Source organism: Liolophura sinensis, chromosome 7, assembly GCF_032854445.1.
Source record: "Liolophura sinensis isolate JHLJ2023 chromosome 7, CUHK_Ljap_v2, whole genome shotgun sequence".
Lineage (NCBI taxonomy): Eukaryota > Metazoa > Mollusca > Polyplacophora > Chitonida > Chitonidae > Liolophura > Liolophura sinensis.
In genome coordinates this window covers 44,669,944-44,690,401 of record NC_088301.1, presented here as the reverse complement: position 1 = coordinate 44,690,401, position 20,458 = coordinate 44,669,944, and the positions used below count along the sequence as shown (strand labels likewise).

The window sequence follows — 20,458 nt, the reverse complement described above, 5'->3', positions numbered from 1 at the left end:
GACTACTTTGTGGCCTAATGGTTAGAGCTTCCACCTCTAAGTCAGGAAACAGGGATTAAACCTGGGTCTGGTCATACACTGAGAGGTTAGAGCAAGGAAACAGAACTGGTGGGCCCCGTGTCAGTATAATGTGGTGGGGTGTCATGTCGGGTGTATTCGGCATAATACTTCAGCGGTGGTAGCAGTTTGGCAGCACGTGGACGCCCAGCCACCAGTAGACACGGCATGTACACATACTTAATGACTCCTAGTTGCCATATGACAAAATTGTGATGTACGACTTAAAACCCCAAGCGTACACTTTTCATGTTATTAATGACACCAATTCCATAACAATGGTTTGGGCTAACAATTAAAAGACCCAATTTTCTCTTCCAAAGTTTACAAAGGTTATTGCAAAGTGTTGCCTTACACCAGGTGTAGGTCATTTGGCTTGTCTAAATGCTGAATTCACAAATACTTGTTTCATTTGTTTTGTTTTAGTTTTTTTTGTTTCTTTTTTGTTTGTTGTTGTTTTTTTTTTTTTTTTTTTTTTTTTTTTTTTTTTTTTTTTTGTTCACATGCCTGATAAACCTTACAGAAACCAAAAGGAATTATATTGATTTGTGTGATCTTACTATTATTATTATTACTATTACTATTAGATTTGTGACTCACTGACTTGTAAGTCTTGTGTTAAATGGCATGTTTCAGAATTCTGACTTCACATTTGGATGAAATTTGCTTGAAAAAGTATTGACCCTGTGTTAAAGTCAGATTGTGAATAGGAGAGAGTTTTCTTTAAAAATTAACAAATCTTCCTGCGAAACATAAAGACTGCATTGGCATTATTTTTATATATGGTTTTAATATCAGTCACAGTAGAAATAATGGGCTGAATGAACACTGCAGAAGCTAAAATTATTGTTGGCTTTTGTGCAGATTCAAGACCTGCGCGAGAGGCTGCGAGAAAAGGACTCTGGGATAGAGAAGAAGAGCAAGCAGGTGCAGTCTGCACAGGCAGACAAGCGAAGGACAGAGACTGAGATTGCAGAGCTGAAGGATCATCTGGACATCAAGGACAGAAAAGTAGTCGTCTTACAGAGAAAGGTAAAAAACCCATCCATCATTGGACAGCTTGTCTAGTTTGTTACAGTATGTAGTTTATGTGGGTTTACTGTATTTGTATCTACTTGCATTACACTGTTTCTTCAACTTTTCTGCATGGTCACCTGGTGTTGTTTTAAGCATATCTTATGGGCATTGCTCTGCATAAAATGAAAACAGTTGTATTTTCTGTGAAATGCTGATGTTGGGGAAATGTTGTAAATTATTGCTCAAATCAAAAAATTAATATGGGTGAATAGTTTTTACGGTTAAAATTAATATGGGTGAATAGTTTTTACGGTAGCCCTAAAACATATGAAAAAGGATGAAGAAATAGGGTAGTAGTTTACTGTTTGGTGTTTAATACATTTTCTCGTACAGGCAAAAGGAGTGTAAGCTTTGTGCGGGAGATCACAATATGACACTAATTTGAGAATGTCCTAGTGATCTTCTTCTTTTTTATGTATGTGGCTGTATAATAGTATGTCATTAGTTCTCCACATAGAGCTCTTAATATCTTCTGAGGTAAATATACAGGCAGCTAAATGTACCATTAGATTGAGTTATAGGGTATTCCATGAGTGAATGGAATTTCAGTATAAATGCACCTGGTGCACAATTAAAGCCAAGTAGCATTATTTAATGGTATAACCTTGTTGATATTTGAATGTATAGAAAATATGTTCATACAGAAATCCTTGCATATCCATGACTGTGGTTTTCATAAGGTCCATTTCCAAATGCAAATGCTCACGTAAGCCAGTGATATTGCTTTCAGAGTCCATTATGATGTAAAACCTATTGAGTATTGATTTTAGCTCTTAATACACAGTAAATATTATTTAACTATTAAGAGTATCCTGGCAACCTATTAAATTTTAGCTTCAGCATGGGTATTGCTTTCCTTTTAAAGCAAAGACATGTTTTTGTTTTCTTCAAAATTGGTTTGTGTTGAAAACAGTGCAGTATAGTGTTTGTTAGCCTCTGGCACTTGTACTGTTCATATGAAGTTCTGAACCTTACCATAGCGTTTTGTAATTTGGCATACATCAGAGGTTCTAAATGTACATGCTGTGACCCACTCTTTCCACCCAACATTGAAAGCTGGACAGGTCTGTTTGTCTGTGGTCAGGAGTGTTGGTACATGTAGGTAGATCAAATTTTTTACGTCTTACAGTGTATCTATTAACATGAGCCATTCACATAAAGACATTGAAATTTTGGTAAGATATTGTAACTATTGCAAATTTGCTCTTGTCTTATATTCCCTAGTTTGCTTTTCTGTAAATACATGTATGTTTTTATCTTAATACCAGCCTGCCAAAGCTAGTTAGCAGCATGCTACAGCAACAGAAGCTATGTTGTGGAATATAATGAATACCATTTTAATTTCTTGTTGTACATGTATGGATGGCCTTTATAGTGCAAGGCTCTTTAAAGGCTCTTGACTTTGAATTTTGTCATGATACAGAGATCAGTATAAATTACTGACATTGAGCAGGATAAATGTGCCATCTCCTTCTCAGCAACTGTGTAAACAGTCTCTTCCGTTTATCCTGTTTTATCGAGCTTTCCAAGTTGGCCAGTGTGACAGGCATTCATTATGAGCAATTACCTTAACTAAAGCACAGTGTATGCCACAAGCTTTTATATATAGCCTGATACAGAGTGCGCTCAAATTATGTTTCCCTCAGCTAAAGTGTATTTGCATTGATTTTTACAGGCCCATTCATGCCGTCTACTGCAAATACGAGCACTCTCCTGTCAACTGTATCCATACATTATAAAAGTGCAAGTCAAGTAGACCATTAATGTAGTAGTTAATGAGAGAAAGAATTCATCCCAGATATTTTTTAAAATGTTTTCTTTCATTTCAGACACTTAGTGGTTAGTACAGTTTTAACTGAGGAAATAATTAATGCACTTCTAGTAAATAGAGAGACCTCTATGACCAAGGTGGTTAGAACCCAAGATCCTCTCATCAGTGTGGTCATTGTGAGTTCAAGTCCAGCTCATGCTGGCTTCCTTATCAGGGTTGGGATTAAGCAGCGATCGCTTGTTCTCCACGAGCTATGGCTGAGATTCAAATATTTTACATTCACAGGGAAAAGGCCTTTAAAATCTGAACCGCAAGATGTGTTTAAGTCGATTTACTCCGGCACTTAAATACTGTCAGCATTTTGCACGATGAGCATCCCGTACTCATAGCAGTCTATGTAGCATTTCGGATATTAAACGCGCCTCCACACTAAAGACTTCTACGTTACTAAGCATGCTGAAAATCAGTTAAAATGGTCCATTGATCTCCCGTGAAAATGTCAAAAAGTAAGGGGACAATTTCTGAGTCTGTCACAAAAAAAAAAAACATTTTTTTCGCTGGACTTTTACAGCGACTTTACATATGAAACGAATGAGAACAAATGATTGACCAGACTCCAATGCAAAGTACTAGCATGTTCGTAACATATTTCCAAGATTCGCAGCAAGGCAAAGATTTGAGGCATCAGTGGACAGTCACTGCAGTCCCTCACAAACTATGTGGACAGCGTAACTTATGTCCACAAATCCAATGTGACAAGACATGTCAAGTCCAGGCATGACTTTGCATGACTGGGCAAAGTGAAAATTCTGTTCAGTTGCACAACGAGAAATATCAACGACAACAACAACATGCAGTGTGCGCAGCACGAGTGACGCCAGTGACAGTACACCTAGTGGCAGTTCAACATCACAACAGGGGTCTCCCATTCAAAAATTATTCTTAAAATGTGTCACAGTGTGCTTTATTCAACAAAACGAATTGTTTATTTTACAGTGAGGTCTATCCATTGCGTAAATCACTTTTCACTGGAGAGGCACAATGAACAACATTACAGACTTTTGCAGAACAATATTCTGTCAGATTTAACTAATCAATAACATATATTGAATGAACGGTTGGTAACCCATTTTTATAGTGAGTTACCACACATCAAAAAGTGGCAACCTGCAAATAGGTTACCATCACCAGAGCTTAATTCCAACCCTGCTTATGTAGGAAGGTCTGCCAGTAACCTGCAAATGGTGGTGGGTTTCCCCAAGGGCCTGCCCACCATAATGCTGGCCGTCATCAAATATTCTTGAGTACGGCATAAAACAGTGTTTTTTGAAAGTAGCAAGTCAGTAATTCCAAGAATTACCTGTATACAAAAAATAACATACACACAAGAAACATAAGGGGTCGTTAAGGTGTATCTCCATGCCAAAGAAACTTCAAAGACTGACTCATAACTCGTGTAATGCTGGCCGCCGTCACATAAGTGAAATATTCTTGAGTACGGAGTAAATCACTATTTGCATAAATAAATCTAATGGATAGAAATAAGATTGATATAACCAGTTTCTCATTTACTACTTGCTGTGTTGTATTCACATATATGGTTGTGTGCTTTTGTAGGTATGTGGCAAATTAAGGCATGAAAGCGTATACAACTGTCTTAAAGTTAACAAATCGTATTGAGACGCCATCTTTATTATCAAAACCTAGATGTACATGCATGTTAGCTCAAAATTGTATAAAGCACACACAAAAGTAATGTACATACAGCTTGAAACTTCAGTCATTACTCTTGCGTGCCTGCAAAACGAAAATGAAGTTTTGCGGAAATTTTAGGGGGCCTGACTCAGCAATAATGTTTGGTGGGATTTATTTTCCTTTGTGTTGAACTAATTTAGGTGCCCGTGAATTTTGGTTTCCCATTTCCTGTGTTATAGATAGAGAACTTGGAAGAAACACTTGCAGAGAAAGAGAGTCAGCTGGTGTTACTGCGATCACAACTTGAGACCCTTCCACTGGAACAGAGCTCACATGAAACTGCCATTGCAGCATTACATGAAGCAATTGCAGAAAAAGAAAGACAGATTGATAGGTGAGTAATAACCATTTAATAATATGTATTACTGTTAGGTTTTTAGGATTACTGACTGTAGGTACAAGCTATTAATCTTAAAATCTGTCAAAGAAAAATTTAGGTACAGTAGAACTTAATGATGGAAAAAATCATGGAATGAAATTTTACACCTTATAATTATACTGCACTAAAACAAGTGATGGGAAGTTTAGAGCAGTATTTGTGTTAGGACTGCTATAGTGATGCTCCCACACAGAGATTATCAAGAGCTCTCATAAATACTGGGCCAGGGAGTTTAGAACTGAATTGGCCATACCTGCTACACGTAAGATTTACAAATAAGCAGCCTTGGCACTTCCCTAGCTTGCCACTCATCAAAATGGTATAGACCAAGTCTTGGTCAGTCAGCCATCAGTACACAATGACTGGGTGGGATGTGGTGTCTGATATGTGTCTTCATCATGGTATTTTAGTGAGTCACCACAATAAATTGAGACCAGCTGCTACAAGGATACACTGTTGTGAAAATGTCCAAAATGTAAACTGTTAAAATGAAACTATGTTATTATGAAAGGTGTGTTGAACTCAAGTCAATAATCCCAAGAATTGCCTGTATACCTGTAATAACAAATACGCAAGAAACACTTTGACAAAAATAAGGTACTGTTAAAGGCTGTCTTCATGGCCTAGGAAACTTCCAAGACTAACTCATAGCTATCCAGGTTTTCTTACAACCCCTGCCTCCCCCCCCCCCCCCCCCCCCCCACCCACACCCTGCCCACCCAAAAAGGTAAAGAGTTGCACTTGTAAAATATGACTAAGAATACTGAATTGTTTTTGTCTTTATTGCAGACTGAAAGAGCAGAGGGAAAAATCAGACACTGAACATCAAGAGGAGTGTGAAGTCTTCCTTAAACAGATTGCTGAACTAAAGTCACGCCTTGAGACACTCCAGTCAGAACTCACCGACAAACAGGTAAAGGGGAGTAACCATTGTGGTCGCACAGATCCAAACACACATTCTCTAGAGTGTAAAATTTTGAATGTGGTTGCATAATTTGTGAAGTATGAATATCTTAAATATTTGTTTCAGGCTTTGGTTTTGATGAATGCATGATATGTTCATGTTAAAGATTGCCCTGAACTCTTTTTTTCTACTGGCAATACGCATTTAGCAGAGTTCAACTTTCATTGAGCTGTATAAGTGCAATATTCTTGAGTGTGGCATAAAATACCAATGAAATAAAAAAATAATTCACAAATATGCCCTGCAAACCTGTACGTTATTTATAAGAAAAGCTATCAATAACTTGACTGTTAGTGTATTCCTGCTGCTCCCGTCTCTGCCACACATAAAACTAACCACCATTGTATAGGTTAGCCTAACTTTTGTTGGAAAGCAACTTGTCTCCCACCAATATGGTTTGCACTTCTGTGCATCACATGTGGGAAAGTGCATCAGTTACTGATAAATATTTAAGTATGCAGTTAAACAAGTCAAAACTAGAATCCAGATGTCCAAAATACTCCCCCTCCCCCCTTACATCTCCCAACATTTCCATATGTGAAAGAAAGAAAACTCAGAAAACCTTAACAGAAATGACAGGACTTCATGTCCCTGGGTTCGTCTTCATATAGATTGTTTGATGGGCCATTCATGGTGCTGCACTGATGGCACTACCAATACCTCTAGTTTGAACAGAGAAAAGTAGCGATCACAAGAGACTACAGTATACATGAAAATCCATTATTGCACTAAGGGAGTAATTTTGAAAATAATTACACGATTGTAATTAAACTTAAGCGTGCACAAGTTTAGATTATAGGGAGGATGGTGATTCAGTTGGTTAGCGCGCTAGCGCAGCATAATGACCCAGGAGTCTCTTACCAATGCGGTCACCAATGATAGGTACTGTGTGTGCTATGTTCATCAAAATCAGCAAAGTACTTTGGGAGGAGATTTATGGACAAATTTATGGACAAAGTCATTTCTACAGACAGACAGATGGACGGACAGGGTGATCCCAGTATATCTCGCCTTACTTCATTGTGAGGGGTATAAGAAACAAATTTAACTTGTTCTTAAACAAGAATCAAATAAATAAATGTTTAAACTATCAGCGTATATTGATCTCAGTGCTATTTGCTTTGAAAATGTTGATGTGATTTTGCTTTCAGACAGAACTCTTCAGCTTGCGAGAAGAAACATCTGTGTTGAGTCAGACAAATTCCAGGCAGAGTCCCATCTCAAACAAACTCAGCTGGAACTGATGCAAATGTCACAGGACCTGGAAGCTTTAAAAGCACAACAAATTCAGGTGGAACAGGTGTGTTACAGAGGGTCAACAAAACAGCTTTTTTGGTCAGTTAAGACACTCATGGCAGATAGTTGATAAATAACCATTCCATGAGATTTAATTGATTTGATTATGATTGGTGGCTTATATTGCATTGTCAGTTGGTCTGAATGACTGGCTGTGTGCTCATTCATCAGTTTGTTTTTCTGTGAACTGTTTGGTGTTAATACTGTATTCACAGAAAATGCTTCACTAAAGTACTCCAAAGTTGAGGCATGTTTATACTTACCATTGACACAGAAGTCAATTGAAAATAGACCCCAACAGGTGTATCTTCCAGAATTTTGTACCAGTATATTCTTTTATTGACTGTACATATACATGTTAATTAGCATGTAGTTTTTTTGTTCTGGATGTTGGCTGTTTTGCAAAGTACTAAATAATTGGTTTTCATTCAGAACTTTAAAGTTTTAATCATTTTGCTTTGCCTCTAAACTATTGAGAAAGATTTAGATGACCAAAAGTGTCAGTAATTGATATTATTTGTGAAATGTCTTCTTATGCCTTACTATAAGTCTTTGAGGGAAATCAGAAATCAGTTCATTTAGATAGATCAAGGATACAGTGTGATACCTTAGGATACACACAGGCAGCATCCATGTTTCATTATCTACATGCATGACATCTTTTACGAGCCCAACTAAATACCTTAGTACATTATGAGAGAAAATCAAGGTTTGCTTCCATTGCCTTTGCTATAGGAACGACAGGCAATGGTGTCTCATGAGACCCAGACGAGCGAAGAGCTCAGACAGACTGACCAGAAGGTAACGGAGCTGACCGCCACTGTGGACGGTTTGAGAGAAGAGCTGACCAAAAGCCAGACTGAGCTAGACAGACTTTTGGAGATCCTCAAGGTGGCAGAGAATGAGAAGCACAGCAAAGATGAGCAGATAAAGACATGACAGAGTGAGTTATAAATTCAGTGCAGTAGCCAGTCATTTAAAAAAACTAAATGTGTATGTCCGTCAGATTATTTGTTCGGTGGGTTCGAAAACAACTGAAGACTGTAAATTATTTTTCTTTTTATTATGGACAGTAGTTTCTGTTTATAGCTTTGTAGCTCTTTAAATGGTTGTATGATGTTCATAACTTATCAGAATGGTTTGTACAGTGTATATATATAGATGCTGACAGTGTCTTGAAAAAATCTTTTTCCAGCATCCAGCAATTACTTTAAGCCCATCTGTGTATTTAAAAGTTCAAGTACATCACTTTTATCTTGGCTTAAACTTGGATAACTGCAGAATATTTATTCCTAGTAGCCAGGACAGTGAGAATTTTGGCAATAGAAAGATGGGAAATATGTAGAGGGTATGAACCTTTCAGTACAAATAAGCCTAAAACTTATTAAAAAGAGAAGAGTGTTCCCAAATTTAAGAACCCACATTGTGTTGTTGCTGAAGCAGGTATATTACTATTATACTGTTATATAAATGAAACTATTTCCCCCCATTCTGTTTCAGAACCATTAAAGACTACAAACAGAAAATGGGAACATTAAAAGAAATCAGCAAACTGAGAAAAAAAAGAGTGCTCACCTGTTGGAGGAGGCTAGAAAACGAGAGGATGATCTCAGTGGAGATTCGGCCCAACTAAAGGTATCAAATTTTCTGTAGCATTGAACAATTTTGCAAGGTCTGTTTAGTTTTAAGGAAATAACAGATTACATGTGGATACCAATCTCAGTTCTAAAGCTGTTTTCAAGCTAATGGGTACAGAAGATCATATGAGCCGAAGGGTAAGTTATGACTAAGAACAATTGTTATTATCTGTTTGCATAATAATTCCACATAAATTTTTTAAATGCCCATCAAATATGTCCTCTACATAGCTTTCAAAGATTTGTGTGTAAAGAAAAGGTAAATGTTTTCATATCATTAAGGCATCACAAATGCTGATGGTGTACACATGCAGTGAAATAATGAAATTCACATGTTTTGTTTAGTGTTTGTGAACTTCTTACATTTTTTAATTGTAGAATGTGATGAAGCAGAAGGAAGATCGCATTGAAGAGTTGGAGGAAGCATTAAGACAGAGCGTTCGGATCACAGCAGGGACAGAGCAGCAGGGGGAAAATAGATCAAACTCAAAAAACAGGTGACTCATCTCTCTCAGCCTTGATGCGATGACTTGGAAAATCTTGAAAATATAGTTTAAACCTAATTCCCTTTTTTATGGATGTTTTTTTTTATGCATGAAACATCAGTGATTAAAATTACCCTGGCAGGAATGCTAAGCCTGGCTAGTACTATAAAGTGACGTATTTTTTTTCTGTGTGTAATGAAGGCGTTAAGAAAAAGTTTTGAATCCAGGAGAAAGGCATGTTTAAAATGTTGAAAGTACATGTACATTGTATAAGTTAATTCTGTGTGTTTTTTATGTGAATATTGATGATTATCCAGATTGAAGAGTTGAATCAGGAGTTGACAGCAAGCAAAACAAACAGATGGAGGAGAATGCTGCAAAGGTTGAGGGGCTGACCAAGCAGTTGTCTGACCGAGAGGCCCAAGGTCAAGAGGATGCAGGCGGAGAGAAGAAAACATATGGAAGAAGTTTACGAGATGAAGTATGCCAACTTTGGAAGAAAACAACTTTTTTTTTTTTTTTAACCATAGATAATTTTTTGAACATAGTTAATTCCACTTTGTTTGGAGAAAATCAAGGCCGAATTTCACAAAATTTCAGAAGTTAGTTTATCGTAACTTTTCTCATAATAGGCGTCGTCTTATGGCACTGTAATCTATAGACAAGTTCTGTGGGAAAATAGTTGAAAGAAGTATGACTTGTGAAGTTTTGTGAAGTGGGCCCAGATGTTTAGTATATTCTGTGGTAAAATAAAATTCACTGTCTAAAACGAGTGTATGGAGTTTTGCGATAAGTAATCTATGAAAGAATCCAGTCTAATCAGGATTCACAGTAATGGTTACCATAATGCTAGCAAGTCACAACTGGCATACATGTATAGTACACACAGTTTTTTGGAAAACGTTTTGGCTCTCAAACTTTTGGCTGCCCAGACCTAAACAAGCTGTATTAAAGCTAACAAGTAATTAAACAAAACTATAATGGTTTACCAATAAAAAGTTAAGTTCCCATCTAAATTTCTTTCATTCAGAAACTTAAAAGCTTTTAGAAAGCATAATTTTGAGTTGCATTTTTGAAATGTCCCTTATGCACAGTCACAGTGTCACCATTAAAGTTTTGGGATCTGAAACTTTAATGTTTTTCCCAGACATGGCTCTTGCACATTACGTGTTGTTAGCTAGATGTTGGGGCAAAATTCAGTTTGTATAACCTGATTATTTTGATGAAGAGAATGCATTATATACTTCTGTTTCAGGCAAGAAGCAACCCAGGCAGCCATATGTGAAAAAGACGCCAACATTGCTCTGCTTGAGTTAACTAGTACAAAGAAAATTAGGCACACAGAGCAGATGGAAAAACTTAACCAAGAAAAAAGAAAGCTGCAGGAACAGCTTAAAGAAATTGTAAGTTATAGGCAGTCTGAATAGGTCTTCGCCAAATTATTTCTCCTAAATAAATAGAGCATCATTCTTCCACAGATGTTTTTTTTTAGCTTGCCTGTACAAAGTACAGGTATAGCTTATGTCATACCCTGAGCATCGGCATTGTTATCCAATAAGAGGGAAGCAGTGATGAGCAAAATTTTAGGGAGGGTATGCGTAAAAATACTGCAGATGTTGAGCTCAGGTTTTACATACAAATATTGATTCCATTGCTGATTCCCCTTTGTGTATATTAAATACTGTAAATTGTACAATTCAAGAGTCCATTGCATATTAGAATCAATGTTAAGCACTACATGTATGTTCAGGGTAGTATCTTGAAAAGTACTACATGTATTGATCTCAGTTTTTAAACACATATAGAGCATAATAACACAAAGGGGATGTTCCATCAATGATTCATTGTGTGCATATTAATCACAGTAATTTATAAAATCTCAAATTTGGTGTATTGTGCATTAGAATCAGTGTTAAAGTAAAAGATGTGTGTGGTATCTCAAAAAGTACCCGTGTTTTGAGCTGAAGTTTTACATGCGTATAAAGCACAAGGGGGATGTTCCATCATTGATTCACTGTGCGCATATTAATTACCTAATCTATTATGCTGAAGTTTTGCATTCTTGCGTCTCTTACGGGCACGCTCTTTGGAGGCCTTGTTAATAAATCAAAGTTAAGCACATGATGGTGATAGGTGGGAGTTCTGAAAATGGCAAATCAGGTTTAAAAGCAGCATGAGACCCTGTCTTCAACATACAGAAGTGCAGTAATTGAGCTGAACAAACTGAAAATGCACCTTTCTAAAAGTAAATTCTGTTTTGGAAAAAAATACTGGACTTATTTTGGTTTTGTAAACTGATTTGGAAATCAAGCTTTGGCTATATGTCCTTATGAATTAGAATTCAGTTCAAATACAGCAGACAGACTGCACAAAATCTCTCAAATGGATACCAAAAAATGGACTTCATCAAAGACTTATCAGCAGTTCTACTGCCTGAAAATTAGAAAATAGTTCTCATGTTCACAACATTTTGCCTGCTTTGCCTGTTTGATTAGACAATTGAGTAAAGGCCTACCTCAGTAAGAATATATGTCGTTTTATGATGTAGGTGTAAAGTTATCGATGCATGGAGCTTAGGAGGCATTAAAAGACTACCAGAGAGTGTGTTATTGAGCATTGTTTGCTAATCATGTTGTTTTAACGTGTCGATATTTTAGACTCAGAACCGTATGAGACTGATGCAGACTGACCCAGAACATAGCCATGAGAAAAAGAAGGAAAAAGGATCCCTGGCTAAAGCCATGAAATCAGCACCCCCAGATCAGGTAATGTCATAATCTGACTTCCTCGTTTCCTTGTTTTATTTTTTACAGCCATTAGACAAAAACATAACAGATTGCCATTACATAGGGTGCACACCTCAGTGTGAGGTATAGATGAGGTTTACACTCTATCTAGATTACCTGAAGGTGTACTGTACCTCAAGTTATACCCCAGCCATATGCCTGTACTTTGATGTACCTCAGGAACTTTGAAAAAAGATCAACACTTAGAAGATGTACCTCATGTACACCTTAGAAACTTAGAAAGCTTTTGAGTGGTTTTTGAGCACAAGATAATGTACCTCAGAAACTTTGAAGAAAATCAACACTTAGAAGATGTACCTCAGGTAAAAAAAGTAAATGATGTATCTCATGTACACCTGACAAACTTTGAGAGTTTTTGATTATTTAGTGGTCATGTACCTCAGGTACACCTCAGCCACTCTTTTAAAGTTTTAAAACAAGAGATCAGATTTACATTTTACTTTAGACAAAATGGTGAGTGCAAAATTACAAATATTTTTGTGCAATAGAAAAATGTTTACTAAATAAATGTAAGCCTTTGTTTCATGATATAATGACTTGCCATTCAGTGTGCAAATCTTGACCTGTCACAGAACATGGATATATTGGCCCCTGATTATTCTAAGATGGCTGCCCTGAACAAGGTGCATATGTATTCCAGGCTGTGGGAAAATAACCCAATTGTGCACTGATTGATGCTTTCTGGGACAGAATTTGTAATTTGTGTGGGCACATGAACAGTTCTAAAAGGCATAGAAATGGAGTAGCACTAAATTTTGATTAAGCAGCTATTTTGCAAGACAGATCAGAAGCTAGAGACCACATGATCTTGTTAGTAACAAATGCTGTTGGTGAAGAAAATGGTCCTCCCAATGTTATTGCATAGGAAAACGCCTATTTTTGAATCGCAATCTTGTATACATTGGATTTGTATAATTTTCAGCTTTCCAGATAGTCTGAGTATTTCTGCAGAGCTTTCATGATGCTATTTTGTACAACTGGGCCTTACTGGTCACCAGAGATGTGGCAAAAAGTTATGTTTTCCCCAATGATTTAACATTGGGCGGCCATTTTGTTTTCGACACAAAATGGTGGTCACATGACCCCCAACTTCCGACCCGGCCTACAGCATAGAGCCTCATGTAAATGTATTTCACTGTTGTTGTAAGTCAGCTGAGATTTACACATACTCTAAGCAAAGAACAGGATGCACTGACAAACTTACTTAAATTTATCTATAATTTATACAGCCAATATTTAAATGTTCTGAGCTTGTTTTCTATCAGAATAAAGGTGAAAACAGTGTACAACCACCTTGCCTATAAGCATGTACCCCATCTATACCTCAGTTACACCTCAGGCATCATATTTTTTACCTAATATTTACACTGAAGTGTACTATAGGTGTACTTGAGGTACTAATTTGTATAATTGGTAGTACCTCTCACCTTTAATACACGTGAGATACACATCAAGTATACCTCAGACACACCTCAGTTCAGATATGCCACACCCCTATGGTACACCTTAGTGGTACCTTAAGTATACCTCTAATACACCTTATGAGGGTAAGGGTAGCCAAATTAATGAAATTTCTATGTCTTCATACTTGTGTCGATCATTGTAGTTTGTATTTGAATTCATTTTTCAGTTGAGAGCTTCTCCAAGCATTTACAAGTACATTCTACAGCTAGACCAAACATTATTTTATCATCACATGTTATGTGGACTAGAGAAATTGATATGCATGCTCCCTCAGCTCCTTTGTACTGCAAAAAAGCTTAGTGTGTTGGTGTTTGTAAAAACAAGCAAAGAGAAAAGAAAATAATTTTCTGGGTCCTCATACTAGCATGGGTGGTACATTTTGAAAGGGACACAACTCTTTATCTTTATTTTGGATGCTTTATTAATGTATAATTTAAAGGAAATTCTAATATTTGTTTGGGAATGACAGGACAATGTATAATTTGATTTTGACATATAATGCATGTGTGTATTAATGATTTGTATATGAAATATATCAAATCTGCCAGAGTTTTGCAATTTAGTTTACCATTTGGGGTACATGTATTAATGTGTTAGATCCTGTTGATCAGACACACTGAGAAATCACTACATTTACTTGTGAAAAGTCTAGGTTAGAGTGCAAAATATAAGATAAAATAAAGTTTCATATTTTTCGCCTTCACTTTATATATTTATCACGTTTTTGTTGCATTCAGAGATAAAGAGTTTCTAAAGATCAGTTTGAAGAATCTTAGTTCCATTGATCAGATTTGCCACCTACATGTTTTGTTCATCAGGACCACATTGTGCATGCTTTACAGTAATAATAAATGAATGACAAAATAAACCCTGTTATTAAGGGAATAAACCAATGAAGTTCAATATCATCATGCTTCTGCTAGTCAACGTTTTTGTAAATTAAATGATTTATCCATCTTTGCATTATGTTGAAATTTTTATTACTCTGCACTTATTTGTTTTCTTTGTTCATTTTCTGAAGTTTCATATAAATATGTTGATACATTTGTATTATAATCAAGAATGTGCTTACATGTGGAAAGAAGTGCTTGTCTATAATTTGAATGCTGAAGTCTATGTTGAAATTTGCTTCAACAGAGCCAGATTTGCATTAAGTACCCTTACAAATTTTACGGACTAAAAGGCAGGACAAAGCTGTTGTCAGATTAACTTGTTATGACCCTTGGTTTGATAATGAACAAGTGCTGCTACCAGCGCAGACAAGCACCTGTTTCCAGGCTTGTTTTTAATGTATCACAGCTCGTGTCTCACCATTTTGTTTTTCTCTTCTCTTATTTTATTCATTTTCCGGGATGGCTCTATTAGTTTAAAAAACCCTAAGCCCAGAAATGTTTTGTGAAAGAGGCCAGCTTAGATATTCGTGGATTTGTAAGTACCATTTGTCTGTCTGTCTTGTAAATGCATAGATGTAGTAGAATTTTGCTTGAATAAGTCCGTGTAAATCCCTGCCCATGCATATTTGTTTGCTTCCCTTTGTCTTCACACACAAATACATGCTGACTGTACCTTTGCAATGGCAAAACAGCTGTTATTTTCACTACACAAAAATAACCTTTTTTAATTGATGAAGTTCTCAAAGTATTTAAGTTGCACAATTTATTGTCTTCAGGATGTACATTTTTTTCTGTTAGATTTGAAATTTAAGTGGCCTAATGTTAACATTTAAGTGATTTAATGTTAAAAGGAAGGGTTGAGTTAATTTGTAATTATGCACCTATTTATCGTGTAAATCTCCATGAGCGGTAATAGAAATCCTAATGTGTAATAAGGAAATGAAGACTTCACATAGAGCCATTGTTGCAGTGACTGGCTGTGGTCAAACTTTAGTTCAGTAGACATTATCTCTGTTTTTTGGTTTTTTTTTTTTTGGTTTTTTTTTTTTTTTTTTAAGAAAACGCATGAATATAAGTAACCAGTAGGTATTTCTTTTTGCTGTGCTGGTCATTTGATTAAGCTTGCTTGTTAACATCTGGATTTCATTTACAAATTGATTAAATTTAAATTTTGTTCTTTGTGAAGTCGGGCATGGGGAATATGCTTTAATTTTTTTGAATTAATAGATAAAATTTCTTCTGTTATGCAACTTCACACATGATTTTCAGAAATTTTCTCAATTCTTTTAAGATATTACAATTTAACTATAACTTCGAACACATTGTAGACCTGTTCATCTAAAAATAACAAACCAGTTTTTCATCAGAAATATTATTTTGTACGTGGCAGGTGATTCGTGTAATTCGTAAGACAGAGCACAGCAAAAAGCGCTTACAAACTTTGATTGACCAGTTGGTGGCTGCCTGTTTGGACATTGACCCACAGTTACTCGAAGGCCTTCCTCGACTGCAGCTTGGCCTCCGCGTCAGTGTCAGCACCCTGAGATCACTGAGCAGAGAACAGGTAAGGTGATCAACACACCTGCTGAATGTCACCCTTTACCTAAGTGGATAGATTGTGGAATGACCTTCAGGGTTAACCAGCTTGTGTCTTTGTGGTTTACCTCTGTAAATCAAAATGTCACTTTATAGAATTACAGGTACATGACAAACAGTGTATTTTTACAACTTAAACGACCAGTACAAGTGTATGTATGTTTAGTTTATATATTTCTGTATTTTCTATATTAGTACTGACCCTATTATCAAAGATGTGGCTACTGCAACCGGTTTACAAGTGTACAGTTGATTTATACACATTTGGTAACTTTTCTTTTCATCTTTGATAATGGAGTTAGTAGTACCTTGACAGCTCAGAAATATAGAGAATGAAAGTGTATACAGTTGTGTTGCTCATTCTTTACATGGTGAAGATAGTGACATTAGCCCTTACTAGAGTTGGTAGTGTATTTTCAGCAGTTACAGGCAGCTCTATTTCTTCATATGTCAGGAGGAGGGTCCGTCAGTCAATCAGATTTATGGCCATTCTGTCTTTTAACATGTGCCGTTCCTTTAACAAGTTGTCTGAATAGACGCAAATATTTTGTGGGTTATCTCAGCTATTGAGAATGTGCGCGTCACGAAAAAGAAAAAAAAACTTACAAATTTTAGTGACAGCAGTCTTTTACTGAGGAACCCATGATGTGTTGCAGGATGTGTGGAATTTGGCAACAAAAGTTGCAGATTGAAGTCTAAAGCTCATTCCATATAGCCAGGAAACACCAGATTGTTTTAAACACTACATACATGTTTTGGATAATGGTTATACTCATTGTGATAAGATACATTTTATTGAAATCATATTTTATGGGGTGTTCCTTGCCTGTCTTGATTTTTACAACAGAGCAACAACACAGAAAAACTGAAAGTAGCAAGAATACTGTTAGTGGCTTCAAGATTATATTCTTAGCTAATTCTATGCACAGCGTAATGGGTGTTGAGAAGCATGCAAATTAAACCCAAATTAAAAGAGTGGAAGTGTTCCACAGTATTATATCTATAATTTAATATGCGAACAGATATTCATGGTTAAAGTATCATTTTTTGTGTGGATGCTATTTAATATTTTTGCCCCCAAGATCTACATTTACATAAAATACATCACCTAACTAGTTGTTATTGAAATTCATTCAGCTCTCTTTTTTTCTGTTGTAGTTGTTATTTGAGCTCCATCGATGTGACACAGAATGTAAAGGCCTACAGAGTTATGCCAATATCCTGCTTCAGCGCCTTGGGTCCGTCTGTCCAGAAATATTTGACTCTTTTCTCATGCTACTAGAGTCGTCAGATACTGAAAGTTGTACAAGTGCTTGTGAATCTGTGTGATGTACACTTCCTATAGGGACTTATGAATCTTTACCTAGTTACAAATGTTATAATGGGAATGACCCATTACATAGCCTGGCAGTGATATGAAGATATGGAATATGTTGGTTTTCTCTGTGATTTGTATAGTTGTAAATGAAATTGTTGCTCTGTCTGAGAAACCATGTCAGTTTTTATTTGTACTCAGATAAAGGTTTCAACTCTTCAGAGAAAACCCCCTCACCTTGTAAAAAAATGCATGTAGAAGTTATGACTAGGTGCTCTTCTGTATGTACATATAGATATCATAAAAACCTCACTTGAAGCTACTGATATCCATCGTTAGGAAAATCCCACCCTTTGTCAGAAGGGGTGTAGCTTGTCTGTGATTATCACATGTTGGTGTACATTATTAAATGTGTAGCAATTTTAATCCCATCGTTTTCTATTATAGCATTGTACATGATTTTAAAGAGGACAAAAAATTTTCTTCAGAAACATTTTCATTTTGTAGCGTGCCATATTGATTTATGCTCTATATTTTGTTTCTGTGACTGGGAGTAAAGATTATGAATATGTGCTCCCCACATGTTTTCATGAATTTACATGGCACCTCCATGGAGAGGTAAAGGTGACACAGTAGGTATCTACTTATAAACACCCTTTGTATTCTGGGAAATACCCTAGTCATAGTTTTCAACCTGTATTTATATTAATATTTTTTTCTGAACAGAGGTTTTATGATAGTGCTTTCTTAAATTTTTGCACATTTCTGTCAGACACATCAGAGTTTTATTCTACTTAGTACTTTTAAGTGTATTAAGCAGATTTATGTGAACAAAAAATTGTGTATTTTACTTTTTTGTTCTCCAGATCAAAGTAAAGCATGAAATGTCAAGGTCATCAGTGTTGGCAGCCAGTGGGTGAGCTACAAAACTATGCTCCTTAGACAATTAGGCTACCTCTTTTTGTCCAAAGAAGTGCACAGTCCCATTTTATTATGAAATTTTGCATTTTCACCCAAAAGTGAAGGTACTGATTTCTGTTTTCATGATTTTTTTTTTTAATTTTCTTTTTCTTTATCATAGTTGACAACAGTGATTCGAAACTTGCATTATAGTTAAGCATCATTTGTACTTTTCACTTTGCTCTTTGTATTCATTGTTATAAATTTTATTGGTAGGGTATTATTAAAGAGTGATGTATTCTTTTGTCCATGATGTCATATTGGAACTGCCTTTATATGTGCTCTTGTATAAAGAATAACTGAGTTTTTAATATTGAGAAAAAAAATGATCTGGTGCAAATTTTTAAAAATTGTCTTTGGAAGAAACTCATGTCATATATATCAGTATGGTACAGAAAACCATGTAATTTTTATCAGTACCAGCACTTAGATATATGATACATTGTATTTGTAGATGGTGTTTAACTTGACCATGTCCAATCACTGGGAACATGTCTCTAGAATAATGTTGAGTCTGAGGTATTAATTTCCATCAAGTAGTGTATTGTTGCTTGATATCAGCCTTTGACATAAGTTGAGACTGGCAAGATATATGTAACTAGAGGACAATACAGTTCTCATCTGTGCAATAATTATGATATCGTCTAGCCCATTATTATTATGCTTTTAAAATAACAGCTGCATTTTATGCCAACTGAAGGAGATGTTTCAAATCTTGTGAAAGTATTCCTTTTTCAGCTCTTTTGCTGTTCCACTTTTGTTCATTTTTCAACATCTCTTATCTTGCCACAAAGTAGTTCAATTTGAACAACAGCAATTCTTTGTTTATTTTTTTTGCTATCAAAGCAACCCAGATTAAAAAAGGTAATTATTAACCCCAGTGGCATTAAGATAAAAAGTCATACATCACAGGATGGGCTTCATGTAGAGGTAGAACAGTAAGGTACTATAAGACAATCCCATGGTTTGGTGTTGTGAATAGGTATGATATGTATACTAGGAAAAAGATGATTCTTTTTCTTGATGTTAATTTTTGTGAACTACAATCTAAGGAGCTGTGTAGTGTACGCATGCCATCAGAAGGAAGCAGCTTTCTTGTTAATATTGGAACGGTTGTGGTTTTGTTATGGCTGTGTGATGTATACTAGACATCAGGTAGATAATGGTACAAATTGTGGTAGATGTCAGGTGTCTTTTTTTTTTTCTCTTTTTTTTTTTTCAACTATTAAGTGATTATATGTGAATATACAGTGAACATCACTGGGCCTGAGGTCACGCATAATATACTACAACACATTCAAGTGTTTATGCATTTCGACTGTACAAGTTTTATCATTTAATGTTGTATTCTAGTATATTGCACAAATTCAAGTGTAAGCAACGTGTAAGGAGTATTAAAGTTGCTGGACGATTTCAAAAATTGCTGGCCAATAAAGAGGCATATTGTGTTCTGAATTGGGAATGAATATTTATTTAACAGAGCTGTTTGTCTCATTTCCAGGTTGGGTTGTCTCTCATTACAAGAAGTATGAATGTAATGTGTATCCATAAAAATAAATGAGTTGCATCATTAATAAGTAGCCCTTACTTTGCCTACCCAGTTGTTTGCCTAAGCTGTGGTTTGCATCAGGAGGTTTATCAAACACATGATGATGTGGGTTAGTTTTCCCAGAGCACTGTATGGTTTCTTCCACCCATTGGCCTGATATATCACTGGAGTATAGCAGAAAACATCAAGTGATTACAGTAAATACATAGTGAATATGAAAAAGATTACTATATTCCTCTATCATTATTATTTTAAATGCATCAATTTGTTTATTTTACTTCTCAATGGCGTCCCACACAGTTTTTTACAGGTTATAATTACAGGTTATATAGATTGTTACTAAAATGGCGACAGATAACCGTGAAATGTGCCCTCATGGTAGTAACTACTACAATATCAACTTAGCTTTTGAGTATTTTGTGAAAAACTGCCCTGGAATTAAACCTGAATTGA

General features: G+C 35.9%; 1 protein-coding gene across 1 annotated transcript in view; it reads left to right on the top strand.

Moving 5' to 3' along the window:
* The window catches only part of LOC135470951 (ELKS/Rab6-interacting/CAST family member 1-like), a 42,365-nt gene extending 21,907 nt beyond the window's left edge, over window positions 1-20,458 (top strand). The window contains 16 exon segments of the mRNA XM_064750001.1: window positions 922-1,089; window positions 4,840-4,994; window positions 5,829-5,952; window positions 7,155-7,194; window positions 7,197-7,303; window positions 8,035-8,222; window positions 8,800-8,831; window positions 8,834-8,934; window positions 9,315-9,433; window positions 9,746-9,842; window positions 9,844-9,902; window positions 10,677-10,824; window positions 12,079-12,186; window positions 12,777-12,851; window positions 15,976-16,149; window positions 17,340-20,458. Coding sequence (XP_064606071.1) covers window positions 922-1,089; window positions 4,840-4,994; window positions 5,829-5,952; window positions 7,155-7,194; window positions 7,197-7,303; window positions 8,035-8,222; window positions 8,800-8,831; window positions 8,834-8,934; window positions 9,315-9,433; window positions 9,746-9,842; window positions 9,844-9,902; window positions 10,677-10,824; window positions 12,079-12,186; window positions 12,777-12,851; window positions 15,976-16,149; window positions 17,340-17,510 — 1,866 coding nt within the window. The 3' untranslated portion in view covers window positions 17,511-20,458.